We start from the raw sequence: 24,678 nt of genomic DNA, 5'->3' as shown, positions 1-24,678 counted from the left end.
TTCCCCCAAGCTGTGTACCTGCTCCTTCAGAGGGAGTGCAACTAAATCAAGATCTCTTGGAAAAGCAACTTCTATGTGTACATGCACTTATTCTTGGGTGGGTGTGGGTGTGTTTCATTTGCAATGGGTGAAAAGAGTGGGCATTGCACTCTCAAATATCCAAATGTTCCCATGAACCTAACAAAGTCTGTGGCCTTGTTTTTGTGTGGCATATTTCCACCTGTGACTGTGTAGCCTCCACCATTTTCAGCCTAAAACCACCTTTCCTTTTCTCTTCCTCTGCAGGAGTACACTTGTCCCAGATGTGAGTCTGGCTTTATTGAAGAAGTGACAGATGATTCCAGGTATCTTTCACCCTCAGAGACTCCCCTAATGTTGCTAGATTTCTCATATCTACCCTCTCCCCGCCAAGTGTTTCTTCTACTGATGGATATGCTACCTCTTTTGGTGTTTATTTTATTTATTCGTTTATTTCATAAAAATAATATACTGCCTGGCTGTTTTTTGTTTCTTTTAAAACCTCCAAAGCAGGTTGGCTGAATTCTGCACCATTTTATACAATAGGTCTATGGTTCCCAAACTGGGTGGGAACTGCCTCCTGCAAGGCAGTGGGATTACCTAGAGGGCTGCTAAGAGTTAAAGAGACGGCAAGAGGGCACTAGAGGTGTAAATGACTATCAGACTTTGAAGGTAGCATTGCTGGATCAAATTCGTCAATTTTGTTAAATTAATTGAACTAAACAGTTTTAATTGGATTTTGAATAAATATGCACTTGTTACTGGTTTAAATGTTATTGTGTTGTTACCTTTCTTAGTGGGTCATGCAAACTGCTATTTTTAATAAAAAAAATTATAAGGTAGGGGGCACTGGGGATTTGTTTATGGAACCAACGGGGCCGTGGCCAAAAAAGTTTGAGGACCATTTTGATAGAGACATCACACCTGTAACTTCCCAGGTGGCTGACATCCGATGGCTCTGTTTGGTCAGGAGTATTCACCTCCTGTGGGCTTTCCTCACTTCCATAGAGTTGTGGCACAGACACAGCCCTGGCTGAAATGCAGGCTAACAGGAGAGAGCAGCTGGGCTGTATAAGTGGAGAACTTCGTGGTTTGCAGATAGGCTAAAGACCTCCATTGCTTTGACTCACACAGAAGAAAATGTTAGAGGTGGGGGTGAAGTCTCGTTCAGATTTTTTTTTGTGGGGGGGGGACCTCTCAGTTGTGTCAGTCAGAATAAAGGTAAAGGGACCCCTGACCATTAGGTCCAGTCATGGCCGACTCTGGGGTTGCAGCGCTCATCTCACTTTATTGGCCGAGGGAGTCAGCGTACAGCTTCCGGGTCATGTGGCCAGCATGACTAAGCCGCTTCTGGCCAACCAGAGCAGTGTACGGAAACGCCGTTTACCTTCCCGCCAGAGCGGTACCTATTTATCTACTTGCACTTTGATGTGCTTTCGAACTGCTACGTTGGCAGGAGCAGGGACCGAGCAACGGGAGCTCACCCCGTCGCGGGGATTCGAACCGCCGACCTTCTCATCAGCAAGTCCTAGGCTCTGTGGTTTAACCCACAGCGCCACCCGCGTCCCATGTCAGTCAGAATACTCTGGGCTAAATAATCTGTCTTGGTGTAAGTTCTCGCCTTCTTAAGTTTGCATGCAGAAGGTCCCAGAATCAGTACCCGCTGGTGGCAGTGCTAGAGACCCGTGGAGAGCTGCTTCCAGTCACTGTAGACACTACTGGGCTAGATGGGCTAAGGGTCTGACTCTGTATAATGCAGCTTCTAGTGTTCATTGGTAATAGCTGCGAGAAAGAGCTCATTTCCCCCCAAGGTCTGACCTTCAGCTTTTTCTGCATTTCGACTCTTCCCAGAGAGAAGGTGGTGGTAGACAGAAATGAAAAATTATGCCAAGTCAGAGACCTGGCTATATTTTATCCTGAGCAATCGGTGACACGCACGCTAGATTTAAAAAACAAACCTCGTGCGACGGTTTAAGATCCAGCTGCCAAATTTGGAAACGGTCCTCAGGAACGTCTGACTCAGTGTCACCTTCAAAGCTGGAAAAACGGCCTGCTCCTCACTCCCCCCCCCCCCAGCACCTCTAGTCACTTCGGGAGGGGGAAGCGCTGATTCAGCCCTGCATAGATTTGGTGCTGGGTGGGAGGGGTGATTTGTGGGGCGCTCTTTGTTGCTCTAGCCCTGCTCCTAAGGATAAAAGAGTCTTGTTGGATCAGACCGAGGCCCATTTAGTCCAGCATTCTCTTTCCAAGAGAGCTCTGCCAGGTGCCTTTGTGAATCTGGCAAATAAGACAGGAAGACAACACTCCTTCCTTCTTCACCCCCAGTACCAGGTACTTAACAGCCAGACTACCTCTGAACCCAGAGGCTCCATTTAGTTCTCTCGTTTATTTATATCCTCCACTGACAAATCTGATTTTCTAAGGTCTGCCCTGCCATGCTTGAGGGGTGTGTGAGTGTGTGTCGTTGCAGGCGATAAAAGCCAAACTTTCATTGTCAGAACTTTGTGCCAAGGTGCCAGGGTGTTGCAGCATTCAGTATTTGGGCCTCAATGGACACCATTTGTCATGATTATCTGTTCACTTTTATTACATTGTTATACTGCCTTTTTTTGAAGGAGCTCTAGGTGACATGCATGGTCCTGCCTCCCTCTCATTTATTCTCACAGCAACCTAGGTTAGGCAGCGAATGACCCAAAGTCACCACTGAACTTCATGGCCTAGTGGGGATTTGAACCCCGGTCTCCCAGTCTCCTACACTGGCCCTTCCCAAATGCAATGGGCACAGCGGGTAACCATGGCCCACTCCCTTTCATCTGTAAAATGGAAGCATTGAGTTTGCTGTGTGAAGAAATAAATCCCATTTTTACACCAAAGGGCGCCCCTTCACTTACTGTAGATGTCATTGGCACTTGGCCCAGAATCCCTTGGGATTGTAGTTCTGTGAAAGGGTTCTGGGGACCTCTTAAAAATAAGAATTTGGCACCCTCTCCCAAAGCCACAGGTGGCCTTCATGGCTGCAGTGAGGTTTCAGAATGGCTTAAGCATCTCGACAGACAAGATATCTACATTGCAAGAGATTTCACAAAAATGATAGCTGGAGAAATGATCCTGTATGGCATGGAAGGAGAACCTGTGGCTGGAGGCCCTTCCTTATGTTGTTGGACTCAGTTTGTTGATATTTATTGATATTAATAGAAATGAAAGCGGAAATGATGTGAAATAGAATTATGAATGATACGGGATATTTGCTGAAAATAGAAAATTGACTATCGCATAGGGATTAACAAGTGGCGTTGACTCAAAAACCATTGACAAAGCAATCAAAGGGAATCAATCTAACTTCCTAGCATATTAAAGCAATAAAAAGCATAGTTACTAAATATTAGAGCAGTAGACCAAGTCTTGTAGTAGTTAGACAGAGGATACGAAATGTGGCTGGTGGTGGCAAAAAAGGGAAAAAGCAAGTATTTCAACGGTGCCCACCCAAAATGTAGTAGAAGAATAACCGACTAGAAAAACTCAGTATGCCTTTTGTATCAATCAATGATAGCATGGGGCTGGGAGGTCAGGGACACTAAAAAAATCCAGCAAGTTTCCTGTTTGCATGGGAGAAGCCCACATAAAATATGGACTATGCATGACCATGTTGCACCTGGCAGGGGGAGCAACTTGGGACCCTTGTTGCATCAGCAGTTCCCCACACAGGGACCTTTGAAACACTTCCAATGTTGGCTGTTGGAAGATGTTACGCTCCCCCTTTTGTTTGGGCGAGAGGCCTGCTTTTATGCTAACTCTAATCAGAATGCCAAGGTCTCTGTGAGCTTTTATTGAAAGCAGCAAATCTGTGCACCAAGGTCCAAGCAGCTTCTAGAGACCCAAACATGGCCCAGTGCCACCCATTTTGATCCATGATGGCTGCTCTATTGTGAGCATAAAACATACCATAACTGCTGGGTGTGATACACATGTCAGCCAAGCAGGGTCCAGATTAACAGGATAAAGTGCTTCCAGGCCAGACTGACCAGCCGGCTTGGGGCAGGCAAGCTCTCCAGAGAGGCACTTCCAGTTTGTTGTCTATGATGTGTGGCAGCGTCCTTTGGGGCCAGTCTGGCACAATGACTAGGGCACGGATGGCCAACTCTTTTCTGACTCAAGGGCCACGTTCACTCTGGGGGCCGTAAGCTGGGGAATGTGCCAAAGGTGTGTGTGATCCCCTTCTCGCTCTTGCACTTGCTACAAGCCCCTCCCTTCAGCTTATCCCTGCAGATCAGCTGATGAAGGGAGTTCACACCTCTTCCTTTTGGCAAGTGATCCACCTGAATCTCTGTGTTCAAAATTAGCATTTTGCACCTGCTGATGAGCCACTTGTGACCAAGTGAAGATGCCTGGGTGCCAAAATGGCGCCTGGCTTCTCCATCTGGAGGTGCATGCCTGGGGATCCTTGGATCTTGACTGTTTTCACACACTAATACCTCCCCCTGTAGAATTCTATCTGTTATATTTTATCTGCACAATCAGAATGAATTTCAGGAACCAAAATGCTTTTTCTGTGCAGCCTGAACAGGAGCGGAGAACAACGTTATAGTTAATTGTTGTAGCTTGTCTTCACTTACCTCCTCCTACTGCCTTGCTCACAGTTGTGAAAAATATTCTTACATTATGAACGGGCCATGTTACCATTAAGAAAAAAAAGTAGGAATAGGCCAATATATGTATGGACTGTCCCTAGATCAAATGACTTTTTTTTCTTAAGTTCTCAAGAGTTCTTAACCTAGCTCAGGGTTGTCATCTGAACTAGCCGGGTATTTAACAGAGAATCAATCACAGCCCATCATTTGAAAAAGAAGACTTTAGAGCTGTCTTGCCCTCAAATGGTGGAGTGGTTTAAACCTCTCCACACTTTCCTGTGCTGGGTCTGCTTTAGTTTAATTTTCTATAATTTTGTTGCTGCTGCCAAAACAGGTGAGGGTCTGCAGTAATGCTTTTGGGGATGGGTTGGATACTAATGCCCCTGGCCTGGGATGCCAAATTTGGACGTGGGAATGGCAGGTCCAGTTTCTTACTTAGATTAAGATTTGCAAGGTAGTGACCCTGGGCTGAGACACCAAGGAAGAATTAGACTGATATAATTTCAGGAACTGATAAGATATACCTCATTCTTCAGCCATGTAGTCTTCAGCCCCTCTGATCTCCCCCTCACCAGCACCCTGTTTTCACCCTGTTTCCTTGGTTGCTAATTACGTGGCCTTCAGCCTCTGTTTTTAGCCCTTGGCCCTGCCCACCCCACCCCCCCTTAGAGGCAGGCTCTGGGGGTTATATTTCTGGAAGCAACTGCTGCTCTCCCTCACCAGATTTTTCTCCTTCAGTTTTTTAGAAGGCGGCGGCAGCGGGATAGACGACAGCCCTTCCACCACATTTGCAGAGGTGAGACTTTTTCCTGTTAACAATTTGACTGCTGCTTTCAGAACTGTGTAAAATGGAGGTAAATGAATTGTCTTTTTGCTGCGCTTTCCTCGGATACTCCATGCGGAATACTTTGTGGGGGCATCTGAGAGGAGAGAGGGCCATTCTCGGTTATTGATACTTTTTGTACTGCCAAGAATCATCTCAAGAAGAAGTTGATGTGACAGAGGCAGTCCTCTCAAATGATAGGGACTAGAACCTTGAGGTTGCAATTGCATTGTGCCAAAAATAAAGCTCTCCTTGGCTAGCGGGACTTTTGTTTTCAAGCTGTGTTGGTTTGTAATCTTCTGTAAAAGGTTACTAAGTTCTGTGGGGTGTTTGATGGATCCTTTTGGGTTTTGCAAATGCATCACAAGCACAGTTAATTATAGCATTGGGCTGAAGTGATTTATATATTTAGGTTGATGACTGTTGTTAATACCTCCTGAGAGAGGTGGCTTTTGGAGTATGAGGCAAGCCTCTGCTTCGAAGAAGTGGGCAGGCGCTCAGAGGAAGGAGGGAGGGCAGCTTTATTATTTTTGGTGAAGGTTTTTTTTATTTCATTTCATAAGGTATAGAAAACCGAACAGTTATAACAACAAATGAAAACTGAAAGATGAAAAACAAAACTATAGATAGGCACGTAAGATAAGTACAGTTGCACGTGAGTTAAAATAACAAAGTCCAAGTCATGGAGGAAAAAAGTGAGAATAAATGTCTTCACATAAAGAATATTAGTGTTAACTGATAGCTCCAGATTTGCCAGACTTGGGACAAATGTTCTTTTGAAAATGATGGATCCATGGTAAAGGAATGCCAAATCATATAAGAGGTGTCTAGTGGTTCTAAAAAGGTAAAGGACCCCCGACAGTTCAGTCCAGCCTTGTAGCTTGGACGAATTTAAAACTAACCTTCCCATTTCTTCCTTGCCTGGCTTCCCAAAGTTCATGACAACTGGCAGTATATTAAAACGGGAAGATGGAAGCTAGGGGCAAAAGCATCAACCCATTCATGTATCTTGGGGGGTGTGGTGTGTGTGTGTGTGTTGGGACTTGTTCTTATCCAGTGGCATCCCATCATGCCATGTAAATGGGGGGTGGCAGTCTTTGAGTGTAGCATTATTTAGATGAACCTTTGGGCATTAAAGCTTCTCTGAATCCTAGTCTAGCAAAATGCCCAGGTAAGCTGTTCTGTGTTTGGAAGCTGTGAGCCACCTTAAACCAGTCATTGAGAGGAAGCCCAGGCAAGAATCTTATACAGAGTATCTGGAAATTGCTTGAGCTTGAGCTTCGATTCTGGCAAGTCCCCCAGGGGACAGACATAAACCATAAGGACTAGATTTATATATATATATATATTTTGTTACTTTATTTTAAGAAGTCTCTAGGCCCCACAATTTTAAAGCTTTAAAATGTCTGCCTCTTTTCTGAACTTTTCCCAGGTTGCTTCAAATTCTCCCAGCCATGAGCAGTTTTCTTAAACATAGAGGTCTGGGCTGCCTACTGTGTGTTGGCTCAACCTGGATTTAGCATCTACACTCAGCCTGTCAGAACCCGCTTCCTTTTCAGGTGACCTCAGCTAGGTTTCAGTCTCTGAGCTCATCCTGAACTCAGATTCTGCTGCCATAGCTTTGCCGCTGCTGTGGCAGGAATAGACAGTTGCTCCCTTTCTGTTTTGAGGCTCTGTGGGCGATATAACATGGAGGCAGGCAGGGTTGCCCAGTGTCACACTTTGAAAGGTTAGCTGTTGCACAAGTGCGGTGCCCCTCAGCTCGCTTCTGTCATAGAATTTTGTTCTTGCTTTTTCTGGTTTAATTCCGGGATTTTCTCTCATGAGCTGCTTTGTTTGTGTGCTGTGCAGAATTAGACATAGATTTCGTACACCTTAGCCCAAACTTGAAAGGGTTTCCTGAAAATGCCAGAGAGGCAGACCTACAAAAGATCACCTGCTTCCCTCTTCCAGCAAGTCTCTCTCGGCCCTACCTGGAGATGCCAGGGATTGAACCTGGGACCTTCAGCTTGCAAAGCAGAGGCTCTGCCACTGAGGCACACCCTTTCACAAAACTCTAGCTTAGCATTACATGTGAAGGTTGCTCAGGGGGGCTTTTCATGGAGAAGAGGGAGATAAAGCGAAGATCAGTCATTTTCTGAAATCACCCGTTACCAGAAAAATGCCCATTGCATACCCTCCCTTCGTTTGCTTTCTCTATATAGTGGTACCTCAGGTACCACTAACCCAGAAAAAGTGCTTAAGGTTAAGAACTTTGCTGCAGGATGAGAACAGAAATCGTGCTCCGGCACCGTGGCGGCAGCAGGAGGCCCCATTAGCTAAAGTGGTGCTTCAAGTTAAGAACGGTTTCAGGTTAAGAACGGACCTCCGGAATGAATTAAGTACGTAACCTGAGGTACCACTGTACATCTGTGTGTGCCACATGTACCCAGGATGGACGTGAAAATAAGTGTATACTTATGCCAGGTACTTTCACTCTAGCCTGTTAAAACAAGGAAGGCCTGAGTTTCCCCATGGAACTTGCCTCTTTGCATTGTGGGAAATCCTCCATGATTTCCCTAGCCAGAGATCAATGGCCATCAGGGGAAGTTCCTGAATCTGCTATTGTTTGCTCAGATGCTTTGTATAGGGAATGCCTGCTTGGCATCCTGCTTGTCTTCATCAAATGCAAACGCTTTGTGTCTGGAACCCTGTGAAACTTGCTAAATCCTCAGAAATGTCACACCTTGAGCTGCCTGAGCCACTGTAGCCCCACCTTATGTGTGATATATCTCTGACATTTGCAAAAAGGGGGTGTCCTTCTCCATGCAGAAAGGCAAGCCTTTAAAAAAGTGGGGGTTTTCTTGGTTTTGTGTCCTTCACCTCCTAACAAAGGGGGGGCACTTTTGCAACAGATAATAAAAGATCAGCTTTGCTTTCACTGGATTTCTGCCTCAGATCATGAATCTCTGACCAGTAACAAGCTTGGGGAGTTGGGCCATCGAAAGGCACCCCACTATTTTCTGGGAACACTCCCCATCAAGTTTTTAAAGTTGCCCAGCTCTTGGCTCCATGGGCCATGGAACCAGGTTGTCTTTTTGGCCCCCCACAGCGGTGGTTGCCAATCCTGTGTCTTAAGCTATACTGCTTAAGATTGCACATAGAGACTCACATGATGGAGAAAGCAAGCCTCCCTCCCAACATGCTGGTGGAGTGAGATAAGGGTACCTAAACTGTGAACAGGATCCAGCCAGTTGGCTTAAATTTCATCTCGCCCTGCCTGGAAGCTGCTCCAGAGTCCCTCCCCAAGTCAGTTGATCTGGGAGGCTCTGCTTACCTGCCAGGGCTCAGTGGCAGGTGGGTTTCGGATCGCCTGAGTACCCAGGTGTGTGTCTGAGTCAAAGAGGTTCTGGCAGCAGCAGCAGGCAGGCTGGCCTGGTGCCTTGCGTGTTATAAGAGCCTCTTGGCTTGCACACAGACGAGGGCAAGCAGTGTTGCTCAGTGAAGAGGTGGGTGCAGTGCCCCAGGCCCAGGCTGGCAAGTTCTTTCCCACATTGCTTCTGTTATAATTATTTCCTGCTCAGTGGGGTACTATCGTACAGAGAGACCACGTTGCTCTTTATTTATTCCATTTACAGTGGTACCTTGGGTGACATACGCTTCAGGTTACTTACGCTTCAGGTTACAGACTCCGCTAACCCAGAAATAGTGCTTCAGGTTAAGAACTTTGCTTCAGGATAAGAACAGAAATCGTGCTCCGGCGGCGCGGCGGCAGCAGGAGGCCCCATTAGCTAAAGTGGTGCTTCAGGTTAAGAACAGTTTCAGGTTAAGTACGGACCTCCAGAACGAATTAAGTACTTAACCTGAGGTACCACTGTATACCCCACTTTTTCTCCATGGAGCTGAAGGTGGTGTGCGTGGTTCTCCTGCTCCTCATTTAATCCCCACAACAACCCTTTGAGGTAGGTTAGGCTGACAGGCAGCGACTGGCCAAAGGTCACTCAGGGAGGTTCATGGCTGAGTGGGGATTTGAACCCTGGTCTTCCAGGACCTAGTTCAGCACCACTGGTGCTTTGCAGCCAGGCATCCGATGGGAGCACAGCCTGGTGGGGAAGAGGGTCTGAGGTGGCCTGTAAGCTGCCATGGGGAACAGAGAAGCCAAAGCTCCTGTGGCGCTGTGTAGACCAAAGAATCATAGAGTGGTTGAATTGGAAGTGACCCAAAAGGTCATTTGGTCCAACCCTCAGGTCCACGGAACCAAAAGCTGCAGAGGAAGTCCCCAAGTATGCAAACAGCAGCTCAGGTGTTCTTCCAGAGGCACGCTCAGTGGCAAGTGTGTGCATCAAAGGCAGAAGCTTCCAGGTTCAGTTCACAGCAGCCTCTCCAGGTTGGGCTGGGGGGAAATCCCTCATTCCTGCAACCCCAGAGGGCTGCTGCCAGTCCGTTTGGACAAAACTGAGCAAGATGGACCAAAAGGTCTGACTCCGTCTAAGGCACCTCCCTCCCTTTCTCCTGTGTTTGTCCTGTATGCGTTCCAGGCTGCCTTGTGAGCTGCATATCTGAGCAGGCCCCCTGCCTCCAGGTCTCCATAGGATAGCAATGTAAGCATCCTGGTGGCCTCTTCAGACCATCTCCCACCTAGGGGTTGAACCCGGGGCCATCTGCATGCAATGCAGATGCTCTGCTGCTTTGCTACACCTCCAGGAAGATTGCAGGAGCATAAAGTCTGTACACATTTTCAGTCAAGATTTTGCCTTTCTTCCTCAAGTCCTCAAAACACAAAAGTGGCCAGTGTGCTGCTTCTCTTCTCCTTAGTTCTGTCGTCTTTTTTTGCTCATCAGCGGCTGTCATATTGTGCTGACTTAGCAAGGGAGCAGCCCAGACAGCTTATCTATCCAAAAACAGCACCGGTCGCAGCCTAGCTGGAGCAGTGAGGTCTGGAAAAGGACTTGCCCAGAAGGTGTTTACATATTGATGTGACTATTATTATTATTATTATTATTATTACTACTATTATTATCTTATTCTCCAATGAACTCAAGGCAGTATGTGCATGGTTCCTTCCCCTCCCATTTTATCCTCACAACAGCCCTGTAGGGTGGGTTAGACTGAGAGACATTTCATGTGAGTGACACACCCAGGGTTCACCCAGCGAACATCATTGCCAGGTGAATGTTGGGCCAGCCCTGATCTCAGCATTTTAACCACTGTGCAGCCTGGCAATGCTTGGCGGTTGCAAAGGGAGTGTGCTTTTATAACAAATAGAATGGTATAGAATAAAAGGAAAATAGTAAAGCAAAATAAGAGAATTAAAACAATGCAGAGCAAATGGAAGCAAAAACAGCCAAAGCTGAAAGGTCTTGACTAAACAAATTCCCACTGAGACAGGATTATCTTAAGTGCCCATGGAAAAGTGGGCAGCAATGAGACTGAATGCACAGTTTTGATGTGGCCTGGCGACAGCTGTTTCTTGCTTGCCTGAGCCTACACCAAACCTGGGGGTATCCCACCGCACAACCATTCACAACGTGCCGCAGAGCAGGGCCCTACAGCGCTGGGTATCACTTCCCGGGGGCAGGGGGCAAAGTGATTTCCTTCCAGCTGGCCTGGCATACAAAGCCTTGGAAGCAGGAGGCCCCCGTGATGAGCCTTTCAGGTTTGTAAATAGCCCCTCTCCTGCGGAGACTTGGCATGGCTTGCAAGCGAGCGGGTGGAGAAGTTTTTGTAAGCCAGAAGAGAACGGGGGGGTGTCTGTCCGATCAGAAAAGCTCCGCTTAGTAAATCCTGCTTTTCTCGTGGCGTAGACATTGGCTGAGGGACTGCTTCTGAATTTTGAGAGTCTCCAGTCATCACAGGAAAGCTTCAAGAACCCCTGAAACTGCTGGGCTAGAATTTATTACCCCATTTGATTTCTAGCCCTTTAAAAGTTGACTTCTTGATGCACTTTCATTTGCTTCCTCCAGTTTTGGGACCAGTTGCATCGTTCTATGGTCTTCCAGTTCCCAAGCAACTCTATGGATCACGATGGCAGAGACAACGAAAGGGGCCACCAAGCCCACGCAGACCTCTGGGGACCAAGTAGACCCCTCCGACTGCCCATGACACGGAGGTACAGATCCCGGGTCAGCGCACGGCCTGACAGATCACCTGCCATTGAAGGGTAAGGATTTGGAGGACTTGGAGCAGCGGTTCTCAACCTGTGGGTCCCCAGATGTTGTTGGACTACAACTCCCATCATCCCTGAGCTCTGGCCTTGCTAGCTAGGGGTGATGGGAGTTATAGTTCAACAACATCTGGGGACCCATAGGTTGAGAAAGACTGAGAGGATCCAGGATCTGATCTGGAGGGGAATAGTATGTTCAGTTGCTCTTGGAGGCTAACAGGAGATATGAAGGTCTGGGGTAGGGAAATTCCTCCCCTGTCTGGGGCAAGAGGGTGGTCTTCACATGTCTGTCCACCACACTGCTGCTTCTGACTTCCAAGAGTCTCTACTGGAAGACTTCAAGAAACCTGAAACATAGAATTTATCTCCATGTTTGATTCTATTCATTTGGGGCTTAAGCTGGATTAGGGTTCTTTCACATAACCAAGGAGTTCAGCTGGTGTGGCCTAGCTAAAAAGACAGCATTGCTGCAAACTGGTGACTGTTCTTGCCTTGTATATATCTGTCAGGTCTGTAGGTCTGCCCTGCCCATCTCGCGTCCTGTTGGTTGCCTCACTAATGCAGGGGAAGCCAATGTGGTACCCTCTGTGTGTTGTTGGACTACGATGCCCAGCAGTGTGGCTAGTGATCAGGAATGATGGGGGCTGTAGTCTGACACCACCTAGAGGGCACCACATTGGCCACTCCCGAATTAATGTAACATCACGTATGCTTCATGTACTGGACAAAGAGGGTGCCAGTCCCTGGAAGCAAATGCAATGATCAGTCTGTTAAGGCTTGCTCAGCTTCCTCTCCTGGATGATGGCACTGCCACCTCCACTTTACTTTTCTACCTCTTTCTTACATGTTTTTGTTTTGTCTCCCATCTCTTGGCTAGAATAATACAGCAGATCTTTGCAGGCTTCTTTGCGAATTCAGCAATTCCTGGGTCTCCTCCTCTGTCCTGGTGAGTATGGGACATCATTTGCAATCCTATGTCTTTTTTCTTTACAAAGTATGTGTCTGAACTCAAATGTGTGTCCGGTACTCACGTGCATTCATACACATGCTGTCAAGAGGTTTAGGATCTTTTGCTAGAGTTATGACATGCGTCCGTTTATGAATACAGTATGTGTTTACCCTTAGCCAGCATTCAAAATTTGCCAGGTGCATTTTGCACCTCACTATCAGCCATTCCCCACTTTCAGGGTTATTTTAAAATCCTTCCTTATAGAGCACACACACATCCAGGCACAAACAAACCATCAAACTACTTTGCTGTTTTCCTGCATTTCTCAAGCCCTCTGTGCAAATCTAAGGAACTGTTACTTACAGAAGCTGGGGAGGATATTTGTTTGTGGTGGAGAGATTTTAAGAAGACAATTAGTCATGCAAAAGTGTTTCCTCACTTGCTCGTCACTGTTTTATTTTGGGAAGATAATGGGCTCCCCAGCCCTGGCTTCCTCCACCCCCAGAACTGACTCCAGAAGGACAAGTTTGGAGCCGCAGAAGCATGATAAAGGTTGAACCAATGCTGTATAGGCCCTTGATATCCTATGACATGGAAGCTGGGCAGCCGTGGGGGTGCTGCTTCCTTCTCATGCCCCCACCCTGAGTGACTCTTTCTTTCTTTCCCTCTTGCAGGGGGGGCATGTTGCACTCGAGTCCTGGGGACTATGCCTGGGGACAGAGCGGCCTTGATGCTGTCGTCACACAGGTAAAGGCTATGATCACTCCACCTGAGCCATGGCTGCATTCAGTATGTGTGCAATTTTTAAACAGAGGTCAGGTGGACACCTGCCAGGGTTTCTTTAGTTGTGATTCCTTTATTGCAGAGCTGGGGACGACGACTAGATGGCCCTGTGGGGGGGTCCCTTCCAACTCTATGATTCTATTTGAGCTGCTGCTGAGGCTCCACAGGCTTAACACAAATTAAGTGGGTGCCCTGTAGCACCCCTAGGATCCTGCACAGCACCCAGTCAGCGTGGAAAGGGATTCCTGAAGGTCAAATGTTCTGAAGGCAGCTGTCTTAATCTTTCTTGATGGATGACTAGTAAATGTTGTGAACGTTCCCCCCCCCCCAATTCAGTTCAGTTCCCATTAAATTTCATGTTGTCAGACCAAATAATCTGTGCAGCGATTCCAGTTCTCTTCCCTCACACCAACCCGTCCTTCCTCTCCCCCTGCAGCTCCTGGGACAGCTGGAGAACACAGGGCCTCCCCCGGCAGACAAAGAGAAGATTTCTTCTCTCCCGACAGTGACCGTCACTCAGGAACAAGTTGGTAAGTAGTTCCTGCTTCCTGACAACTTAACGCTTTTGTAAATGTGTTGTTTGGAAGGGGGTGAATTGAATTTTATTATTACGGTCACAGACCAATTCCGGCTCACTTACAATATCAGGAAAATCATAAAACACAACAGGAATACATTGAATTACAGTTGGGTATAACAGAGACAATTCAGATATAGCGGCAATTAAAAATATCTACTAAATCTTGGGGACGCAGGTGGCGCTGTGGGTTAAAGCCTCAGCGCCTAGGACTTGCCGATCGAAAGGTCGGCGGTTCGAATCCCTGCAGTGGGGTGCGCTCCCGCTGCTCGGTCCCAGCGCCTGCCAACCTAGCAGTTCGAAAGCACCTCCGGGTGCAAGTAGATAAATAGGGACCGCTTACCAGCGGGAAGGTAAACAGCGTTTCCGTGTGCGGCTCTGGCTCGCCAGATGCAGCTTTGTCACGCTGGCCACGTGACCCGGAAGTGTCTCCAGACAGCGCTGGCCCCCAGCCTCTTGAGTGAGATGGGCGCACAACCCCAGAGTCTGTCAAGACTGGCCCGTACGGGCAGGGGTACCTTTACCTTTACCTTTACTAAATCTTGATCACTAAAATATAACCTAAAATTGGGAAGGGGTTGCTTTCTTCTGTCGCTCTGGACTGAGCACCCAGACCAAATTCCAGAGAACTGCCAGCATCAACCTCCAGCTCAGCTTAGCTCCACAGCATTAAATGAATGCAATCCTCTGTAGTTCCCTCTGATTCTGATTTAAGGAACTGGGCAACAGCTCGTGGGGCTCTCCAGGCATTGTGGATTTACTCTAGAACCCCACTTGCACACTAGCTCTCCTCTTCCCTCCCCAGTCCATTTTTCTTTTGTGTCTTGTCTATCAGGCTGGCCCCACCGGTTTGCAGTCTCACAGGCAGTGATGCCAAAGGCAAGCAGGTTTCAGGTACCAGTTCTAGAAGTTGCCTGGGAGATCTGCTTGCATTAAGCAAATCTTCCAAACCTCGCTGTGCAGAGTAGGAGTCAGGCAATTGGTCCTTCTAGCTCAGCGCTGTTTCTATAGATTAGCTGCAGCACTCCAGGGTCTCAGGCAAGTTTTTCCTCACCCTGGAGATGCTGAGGATTGAACCTGGGGCAAAGTAGCAGGTGAACATAAGAAGAGGCTGCTGGATCAGGCCAGTAGCCAACCAGATGCCTCATTGCGAAGCCTGCAAACAGGATCCAAGCATAAGAGCCCTCTCTCCTCCTGTGGTTTCCAGAAATTGCTATTCAGAAGCATTTACTGCCTCCAACCATGGAGGAAGAGCATAGTCATTGTGGATAGTAGCCATCAGTAGTCTGTTCCTCTATGAATTTGTCCTTCCAAGAAACCAAGACCCTTCCCTGAATGATCTTAAGTTGGCTTCTTCCCCCCTCCCTTTTTATCTTTCTCCCTCAACAACATCAAGCCCAGAGACAGTCTGAAAAGCTCCCTCCACAGGGTCTCACATGCACATGCCTTCCTAGTCTTTTTCTCACTCTTTGGTTCTCCGGTAACCTCCTTCTCTACTTCCCCTTTCCCCCAATAGCTGCCTAGCAGCCAATGCCAAAATCCAAGTTTGGGGCAAGTCCTCTGGTGCAAGAACTCTTGCAGAGATTTAAAGTCACAAAATATGCAGCAAAGTAAAGTGTGGAACTATAGGCTGTTAGACCTTCAAAATATTCCCTTGTGAGTTCCAAAACTTCATTCTGCCCCTAGCATAGAAGACCACCACAAGTTTGGTAAGTTAAAAATGGTTTACTTACAAACTTTCCAAGGGTCATATTCATGTGCTTCTGGCAGTAGAACTTGGCTTAGTTCCATAGCAGTCGAAGTTCCTAAATTATTGGTATAGGAACTCAAGAATGGCTTGTGAGAGCCATGCGGACTGAGCTTGGAGCAACCAGCTCAGACCTCCTCACATGCTGAGCTTGAAGGGAGATAGAACAGTAAGTTTGATTACCCAGTTCCTCCCAAGGTGAACACTTGATCTCACTAAGCCTGGCAGGACAGCTTGCTCTATGGTATTAACCCCTTCATGCATTAAGCATGTTGGTTATACGAGACTGGTTATCCCACTGTTCTGAACTCGGCTCTTCATTCCGGTGTTCTTACCCCAGTTGCCTTTTCACTTCTCTTGCCTCTTGTGCAGCCAGCCTGCAAGCAGGACATGTACCTCTTGCCTCATCCTAGAGAGCTGGCGTGTTGCTGCCCTCACGTGACCCTGCCCTGTTTTCTCCCGCAGATATGGGTTTGGAGTGCCCTGTGTGTAAAGAGGACTACACTGTGGCGGAACAGGTCCGGCAACTCCCGTGCAATCACTACTTCCACAGCAGCTGCATTGTGCCATGGTTAGAGCTGGTAAGTTGGCTTACCTGTTGGCTTGGGGTCAGGTGGAGACTGGCGCTAGGGCATCCTGCCTGGCACGGGGCAGCTCTCCTGTGGGACGAGGGGTGGCCACAGATGTTGGGTGCTGCAGTGGAATACGGACCTGGTCTCCAGGGCACTATTCAGTTGGAAGTTCTCCTGCACAATGAACAAGAGCTTCCCAAAAGCACTAGGGTGTGACTGACTTAACCTTGGGCACCTGAGTATCTGAGGCCGCATCTTTTGGCTGCCCTGAGGCTCTGAATTGGCAGATTCTGCCAAAGGTTTTTGGCAGAGAGCCACGTGCCACCTAACGGGGTTTGGTCCTGGGTTTCAAGTAGCCCAGCTGCCCAGACAGGAGTCTCCAGGTGTCCTGAGCACCCCACAGCCAAGGATCTGATAGTTATTATCAAAAGTGCAGCATACAGCAGCTCCTAAGGTGCCCCAGACACACACACTTCAATAATCTCAGCTACTGTTCCCACGTCCATGCCTATGGAGCAGTTGCAGCAGCAGTGAGACCAGCCCCCCACCCCCAGTTTATGTACCCCTGATCTGATGGGTACGTGCACACCACCTGAGGCTTCTCCTACATGGAAGCCATTGCTGCTCTTTCCTCTGCTGGTTCTAGGAGAGAACGAGGTGGGGGATGGCAGGGATTCAACTGCCCCACCCTTTGCCTGGACAGTCCCTTCCTCCAACACATTCTGCTCACCCCACTCAACTGCTCTGGCCCTTCCTTTCCTCCTCCACCCCGGCTCCTGCCTCAAGGCCGGCACCAGTCCCCATAAATCGCTGGCCCCCTCTCCTGTGTCATTCCCTGGACCCCAGCCTCTGCCACATGTTCATTGGAGCCCTTCCAAACCCTGACACCAGAGCGCTTTGTCAAGACAGCACAGGGGGTTCAGCGGTTTTCCAAGCGGGGAAGTTCCAGTGTCAGAAGGTGCTCTGGGTTGTGGCTCATGCCATGCATTTTCTATTTGAGTGGAGCAAAAGTGGATGTGTTCTCCATCTTTTCAATGCAACGTCTGCAGACGGAATGGCGAGTTGAGTATGCTTTAGTGATGGTAAATGTCAAATCATGATGCGTTGGGAGGGGAATAAATTCTTCAAGTTTGACAAGAAACACGAGCGTGTATGTGTACACAATGGTTGCCTTTGGGGGGGAGTTAGTCTTTAGAATGAGCTTGCAAATGGATCCACTTCCTTCTCAAAGGATCCAGGAAGGCGTTCTTGGTGATTTGGGGCCAATTCAAACACATCTGTCTTAAGTAGAAAGTATGTGATGCAAGGAAATGCGAGTGTGCCTTTTTTCTTTCTTTTTTTTTACTCACACGTGGATCTGCTTGACATCCATGCATGGGTATAATTTTTACACCAGGCTTTCATGCCGATACAACATGGTGATTCCTCCAATCATATGTTGGAGAGAGCCATTGCACAGTTTGAGCCTGGGCATGTTAATTCATTTTTAATCAAAATATTTGTGCCCGGCGTTAGTCAGCATTCCCAAGGGGAGGCAAACCCCACAGGCTCAGTGCAGAATGCCCATGTGTGGGTGTTCAGTGGGTCCAGAGGTGGAACATCTGACGGTGTGGCGGGGAGATGGCTGCCCTTGCACATCACTCTTTTTCAGAGGAAGCTTTTCGGCAGTGCCCTTTCCTTAACGTGGCCGCCCCAATCTCAGGTATCGGCTCTGGGAGGCATGGCTGTTCCCAGCACACACCCCTGCTCACACGCGTGCATTTTCCCTCCCCAGCACGACACGTGTCCCGTGTGCCGGAAGAGCTTGAACGGCGAGGACTCCACTCGGCAAGCCCCCAACGCGGAGGCCTCCACAAGCAACTCCTTTAGCAGCACAAGCCACCTACACGACCGATGGACTTTCTGAAGCCTCCCTGACACGGTGGGGGGGGCGAGGGAGGGGGCAGTTCAGGCCTGTAGTATCCCTTACTACAGTTTGTAAATTGTATGATACCTATAAAACTACAGAACCGAGTAGCAAGGAGGGAGAGGGAGAGCAAACGGGTGCAGCCGGTGGAGCTGCGTCCCCACCCCATGGCCATGGCGAGGGCGGCCATCTTTCAGAAACCGCTAGCATCTCCTGCTGGGTCGCCGCAGCATCCAGACGATCTCTTTAACCCTTAGTTTCCGGAGTGATCAGTTTCACCTTTCAGCGAGGGGTCAGGAGGGTCCCTGAGAACCTGTGCAAGTCCTTTCCTTGGGTAGCAAGAGAGGCCTCCACCGTTATGATTCCCATGGCTTTGCAGAGGGAAGGGCGGACATTGTCCTTGCCCGCCTGTCCCAGTCTATTTTTTGCGGCAGGGTGGGGGGGGGAGGCTCAAGGAGAAGGCAGCCAGACGTTGGCTAGGAAGCTATTTCAGATGGGGCGAGGGGAAGAGAGAGGCAAATCAAGAGGATTTGCACAGGGATCCAGGCCTTTCCAGTGTCTCCCGAGTCTTTTTAATCGACTCTGCCCATCTTTCCTGCAGCCTAGGATTTTGTTGAATTTTGGGTGAATTTTCTTTGGATTAGTTTGACAAAGTCCCTGACATCCTTTATCTCGGTTCTGTTTTTTTCTGGAAAAGAGTGGGGGGCAATTTGGCTCACAGAAAGAGAAAAAGAGGGGTGGAGAAGCAGCACAGGGGAGCCCTGCATTCCATGAAGGCAAGTATTCGATGCCCCTCGAGCGAACGCTACCTTTTTCCTGCTTTCAGCCCCTCGGCCCCCTTGGGTTTGCCTGAACCAGCATTCAACCCACCTGCTACTTAAGACCCATTTTTTGCTGCCTTGTTTATCAAATGGACCACGTGTAGTTTATCCTCCGGATCAGAGACTGTGTCTTCTTTTTCCAAGCTGTTCTTCAGTATTTTAAATGAGAATGCCATCGCTCGATATACCATAAAGAATCACTTTTTGTTGTTGTCGGTTTCCTTTTAAGTGTTGTTTTTTCCCCTCCCTTGCAACTCTTCCCTCCCCTCCAACCTCCATCTACAGTCTTTTTATCTTCTGAATCATGTCTGAGCTCAAAACTTTGGTGCTGCACACTGACCCCCTCCCCCAAAGCACCTTCCGCCTGGAACCAGAAAGGAGCTTTGGTAGGAGAAGGGTGGGGTGGGGGGTATGGCAGAGTCGTGTCCCAAGGAATGGACGGGGAAAACACAAGGCAACCCCCCACCCCCTTCGTGGCCACTTCCATCGCTGTAACGGTGTACCAGGTACACTCCGTTTCAAACTTAGTGTCTTCTGTTTGCTATCGAAAGTTGAATAAAAGTCTTTAATAAGAAAAACAACGATAGAGTTCTTGGTTGGGGGGGTGTGCAGGGGGAAAGGGACCATCTGAGAATGTGCAGGACAGGTGGGTGGGGCTGCTTCATATTTGGACATACAGATTGCAAATATATTAGAGAGAGAAATCCAAAGATATAGTTGGGAAAAAGCCTTTATTAGGACCAACTAAATAAATGTCAAAGTAACCAAATTTCATAGTTTTGCCTAATGGCTGGAGGGCATGTACATCCTCACGCTGCTAAGGCTCTATCATTTTACATAGTCGCAGGTCCATTCCTAGGGTCATTTTCCTGGACAGTTGAATTATTCTCTAAAACATTGGGGGGGGGACAGGTAGTTTTCCTGTCTTCATGAAAATAAAAATCCAAGTGCACATGCAGGATGCACGCTACTTATTAGGACCAACTGGAAACTGTGATGAAGGTGTGAGCAAGCTTTTTAGCATCCCAGAAATCTTCCCCAGGCTTTGGGGCCACCAGCGACATCTTTTGCACTTGGTTGTCTAACCTCATTTGCATAAGTTCTCTTCCTCCTCCTAACTAGCTTAAACTAACTTCTCCTAACTAATTAAAACAGTCACCTTGGGCTCCCCCACCCCTCACGTCAACCATTTCCAGGAATGTTCCCCCTTGTGGCTAACATCAGCCTGAAGAAGCATTCTGAGGAACCTGAAAGCTGGCTCATTGCTTGAGTTATTTTAGTTTGTCCTAAATCATTAAATTTGGATTCACGTTTGGAGCTACTGACATAGAGGCAAAACATCTGGCCCTTATTAAGGTTGCAAACGAAAGGCATGAGAGTATGTGGGCAATGCCTGGTAAAATCCCCAGACCCTATAGACAGCAGGGAGGGGGGCTGGCCCAACAGGCTTCCCCACAATCTGGACACCAGGGCTCTACATGCCTCTTTCCCTTCCCTGGATCATGGCTCTTGAGATTTCAGTGGCATTGGCATCCATGCCGATTCTTCCTATATTTGTACCTTAACAAAGACTGAGCTTCTCATGGGACCAGCAAAGAGGTGCAGTGCCTCTGTGTCCCTCTCCATGACCGACAAAGCAGAATGAATACTGTGGGGGGAGAGAAACTTGTTTATTCAATTCATGCAGCTTAATGGCGGTGCAAAATTATTTGGCCTAAGAGGGAAACCAGTTACCCCCTGGTTCTCATCTTTGTGAGCTTCACGATGGGCTTCTGGTGAGACATTTGCTGGGACTGGACAAGCAAATCCTTACATTTCCATTGCACAAACAAGTTCAAAAAAAGACAGCAGTAGGGAGAACAGCACGCACCTCGACTTTATCCCATCCCTTGCCCATCCCCTTCCATTGCAATCCTGGCTCACAGTGGGAGGTTGGCACATCCATTGGCATTGGGTTAGCCTACAACTTCACACAGCACATAGTTAAAACTATGGAACTCTCTCCCACAGGAGGCCATGATGGCCACCAACTTGGATGACTTTAAAAGAGGATTGGATCAGCTCACGGAGGAGGAGGAGGAGACTGTCGGCTGCTAGCCATGATGGCTCTGCTCTGCCACCAGAGTTGGGAGGCAGCAATGCTTCTGAATACCAGTTGCTGGAAACCATAGGAGGGGAGGACTCTCGTGCTTGGGTCCTCCTGCTCATGGGTTTCCCTTTGGGACATCTGGTTGACCACCAAGAGGCTGGGCTAGATAGGCTATTGGCCTGATCCAGCAGGGCTCTTATGTTCTTATCTCATTCTCCCATTTGGCAGCTCCATGCACTTGGTGGGCAGCTTGTAAGCCTCTGGCTGCACACAGGGAAGGAGAGCATTGGGGGCCTTTTTAGGCCAAGGGCCAAATCCCCTTCTGGAAGCCACCTGCCAGTGGTGGGTGGGGACAGGCACAAAAGTGGGTGGAGCAATATATGCAAATTTTACCTTTTTTACAAGGGGCTGGGTTCCACAGCCACTGGCACATGCCCCTCTCTATCCTCCATCCGGAGAAGCCAAGCAACGGGCACAAACCATTCCCCTGATTTCCTGATGGTGCTCACAGCTGCCAAACCAAAGGGCCCTACCCTTTTGCAATTCCAAGTGAATGAGGCTGCTCTGCACCAGCCACCAACACACCCAAAAGGTAACAGGAATACAGGACTATGTAAAATTCTTTTTTGCTTCTCTGCAACAAAGTTCTGTTCGAGGGAGATGAGAGACGCTCCACCTTGTCAAGACAAGCTGCTGCATCCCAAAGGACTGATGGAAACTCTTGAATTGTAGAGTTAGAAAGGAGACCTCCTGCAATGCATGAAGAAAGTATCTGGAATAGAGATGCTCCACATGATTTGAGCACTTAAGTCACTTTTCACAGGGGAAGGAGCCATCTTTGAAACCCATAGCTCTGTTGTCTTGTCACCTTGAATGGTTGGGCCTAAGCTGGCCTGCACGCACTACTTTTTCTCCACTCCCTGAACATGGGAAGCAAAATTGGATGTTTACCCACCCCAGTCTGAAGACCAATGTTTGTGTATTGGTGTGTTTAATTGTGGCTCCAACACGGGGGGAAGGTTGTTGCATTTTCTTAGCTTCCCAAAAGCAAAAGGATGCTATGAGATTGCAGATTGTCTTCAGAACTGCTGGATCTTCCATCACTTTTTACAAGGAGTCAAAGGAGGGCCGCAGCAACCACCCACTGGATTTTCTCCCCTTGCTCATTTTTCCTGTGTGAAGTCCTTTCTTGAGTCCTTGCTCAAATTCCATGTTTTATTGTTCTTCTTTCTCTTCTTCCCCAGGTTTTTTGTGTGCAAAAAATCCAAGCTGGAGGGGGTGGTAAAGGAAAAGGGAGCAGAAGAAGAATGTATAGATTAGCATGAGAAAAAGATATTTTGTTTTTCAGCTACAGGGAACCTAGTCTTCTGATGTCTTGGGTTCAGGGCTCTCTAAACAACCTACTATATATTGAGCATTCATCCTGATTTGTCTGCAGGGAGGTTAGATGGCTCTGAGTCAAAGCAAGCAGCACCTCACATTTTCCTGTGCATTCCCATCATTTTCCATATTGCAAAAGGGCCAAACTGTTCTGGGGCTTGCTGTGGAAGAGCTCTGAATCAGCTATAATTTTGCGGCCTGAATTTTCTGGTATGAGATTGAATCCCATCTGAAAACAAGCCTGAAAATTTCCCCGAGATGAATCTTTGTGCTGCTCTGTCTCCATAGAGAAAAATCAGGTGGTAGAGAATGCCTAGGCCTGTACCACTTTCAACCACAGGTGGATAATTGTATGTAGCTGCATATACTCTTGTGTCAATCTCAGTTTTCACGAACCTTTGGGAATAAACAGAAAGCTAGAATTTAAATCTCTCCCTGGCCCACTAGGTTCTCTTTATGTAGGGTTCCCTTCACGACCTACTAGCTGCAATGGCTATCCTCTGCCTCCACAGTTGGAGGCAGCAAGTCTTCTGAATACCAGTTGCTGGAAACTACAGCAGGGAAGAGTATTGCACATGGTTGACCACTGTGAGAACAGGATGCTGGACTAGAAGGGCCCTCTTTGGCCAGATCCAACAGGCTCTTCTGATGTCCCTATGGTGACCTCCAAATGTTTCAGCCCACGATTCCTGGGAGTTGTAGTCCAAAACATCTGGAAGGCACCAGGCTGCGGAAAGGGCACTTCCCCCCTGCTTGTCGACAGTCCCAGGAATTTTGTACCATGTGATTTTTCTTTTGGTGCTGTGTCTCAGCAATTAAGAATCCATAAGCTAGAAGGGCAAACTAGTCCTATGACCTGTTTAAGCTTGTCTCCCTGTGCAGGTGCAACCAGAGGCCGTTAGCATGACTCCTACCCTCCACAAACAGATGATAATCAGAGCCAGCAGCAGGAGCCCCCCAATGATGCTGCCAATCAGGATCCAGAGCGAAAGAGGGACCAGATTGGTCTGGATGATTTCCAAGATGGTCTGCAACGAGAAAGGGGAGAAATCTGCTGAATCCCAGCAAAAAGCCCACTGGTAGTGTTGGGAGGCGTGATGAGGATTCAGAGCTGGTTAGCTCAGACTGAAAGGGCATCACAAAGACAGCAAGAGAGCAGTTGACATGAACAGGGTTTTCTCACTGATTTCTCTTAAGCCTAAGCCCAATGCACTCAACTCTTTTTTTAAAAAACACACACCAAGCTTTCATCCCTTATTGCTATTGTGAATACATATAGACAGGTCCCGCTTACCATAGACATTGCATTCCCTGGAAATCATTCACTTGCATAACAAAGTCAACAATTTCCATTCATTCTTAAGGGGATTTTTTTTTTTTTTGCTGTGACGCAGAAGCTGCTGCAGCTTGAACCACCACCCCAGCCTTGGAAAGGCCAGCAGCCCCTCCTACCTCCCGTTGGTGGGCAGCCTCTGGCAGCAGAAGGAGACTCTCCTCTTCTTGGCTGGTCAGCGTGAACCTGCTCACAACCTTCACGGTCTTGAATTTAGCCTTCGTCCATGAGATGGAAAGAAAGAAACAAGAGGGGTGTTAAGAAGAAGAAAAGCCTCCCAAGGCAGGTTCCCAGCTGGCAAGTGCATTTATTTTTGTTTATTTCATCCTTGCATTTATCCTCCAAGGGAGTGTGGTGCATATGGCTCTCCCTTACCCCACAACAATCCTGTAAGACTGAGAGACTGTGATGCCCCTTGGATTCTCAGCACAACACTGCTTTACTGAATAGAGGCAAGTTTGCCTTTTTAGGGGTTGCATTCCACAACCACCATCACCACCTCAACCTGCTACCAGATGCTCTCTAACCCTGTTGCATTCTTGAACAAAGCAAAGAAGGAATTCTATTCTGGTGACTTTCAAACTCAGCAGGTGCTTCCAGGGGAGTTTACTGCTCTATCTGAACAAATTGGACATGCAGGTTTTATGCAAGGTCCACACAGTCATAGTCACAACAGCCTGCACATGCACACACCTATCTACCTATGCACACAAACACATTCAGTCCAGATCAGTGGCGTAGCGTGGGGGGTGCAGGGGGGGGCCGCCCGCACTGGGCGCAACATCTGGGGGTTAGGGTTAGGGGGCGCAAATCCACGGGTTAGGGGGCACAAATTACTTGCCTTGCCCCGGGTGCTGACAACCCATGCTACGCCACTGGTCCAGATTTTCCCATGCTACCAGTGAAGGGC

At 48.1% G+C, this 24,678-nt stretch overlaps 2 protein-coding genes across 3 annotated transcripts in view; one reads left to right on the top strand and one right to left on the bottom strand.

The window, feature by feature from the left end:
* RNF115 (ring finger protein 115) overlaps positions 1-19,178 on the top strand; it is a 36,201-nt gene extending 17,023 nt beyond the window's left edge. For both annotated transcript variants that reach the window (XM_081892537.1, XM_081892538.1), the window contains 8 exons: positions 286-344; positions 5,385-5,442; positions 11,412-11,608; positions 12,489-12,557; positions 13,235-13,307; positions 13,780-13,873; positions 16,133-16,248; positions 18,014-19,178. In XM_081892537.1, the coding sequence (XP_081748663.1) occupies positions 286-344; positions 5,385-5,442; positions 11,412-11,608; positions 12,489-12,557; positions 13,235-13,307; positions 13,780-13,873; positions 16,133-16,248; positions 18,014-18,145 (798 nt within the window). In that variant the 3' untranslated portion in view covers positions 18,146-19,178. The remainder of the gene's footprint in view (positions 1-285; positions 345-5,384; positions 5,443-11,411; positions 11,609-12,488; positions 12,558-13,234; positions 13,308-13,779; positions 13,874-16,132; positions 16,249-18,013) is intronic.
* A 1,434-nt stretch (positions 19,179-20,612) lies between these two features.
* ITGA10 (integrin subunit alpha 10) overlaps positions 20,613-24,678 on the bottom strand; it is a 53,631-nt gene continuing 49,565 nt past the window's right edge. Inside the window, exons 28-30 of the mRNA XM_081892245.1 lie at positions 23,888-23,986; positions 23,350-23,463; positions 20,613-22,324 (exon numbers count right to left, since the gene is read on the bottom strand). Coding sequence (XP_081748371.1) covers positions 22,271-22,324; positions 23,350-23,463; positions 23,888-23,986 — 267 coding nt within the window. The 3' untranslated portion in view covers positions 20,613-22,270. The remainder of the gene's footprint in view (positions 22,325-23,349; positions 23,464-23,887; positions 23,987-24,678) is intronic.

Source organism: Podarcis melisellensis (genome assembly GCF_964234715.1).
Source record: "Podarcis melisellensis genome assembly, chromosome: 16".
Lineage (NCBI taxonomy): Eukaryota > Metazoa > Chordata > Lepidosauria > Squamata > Lacertidae > Podarcis > Podarcis melisellensis.
This window is presented reverse-complemented; position numbering and strand designations above follow the sequence as displayed.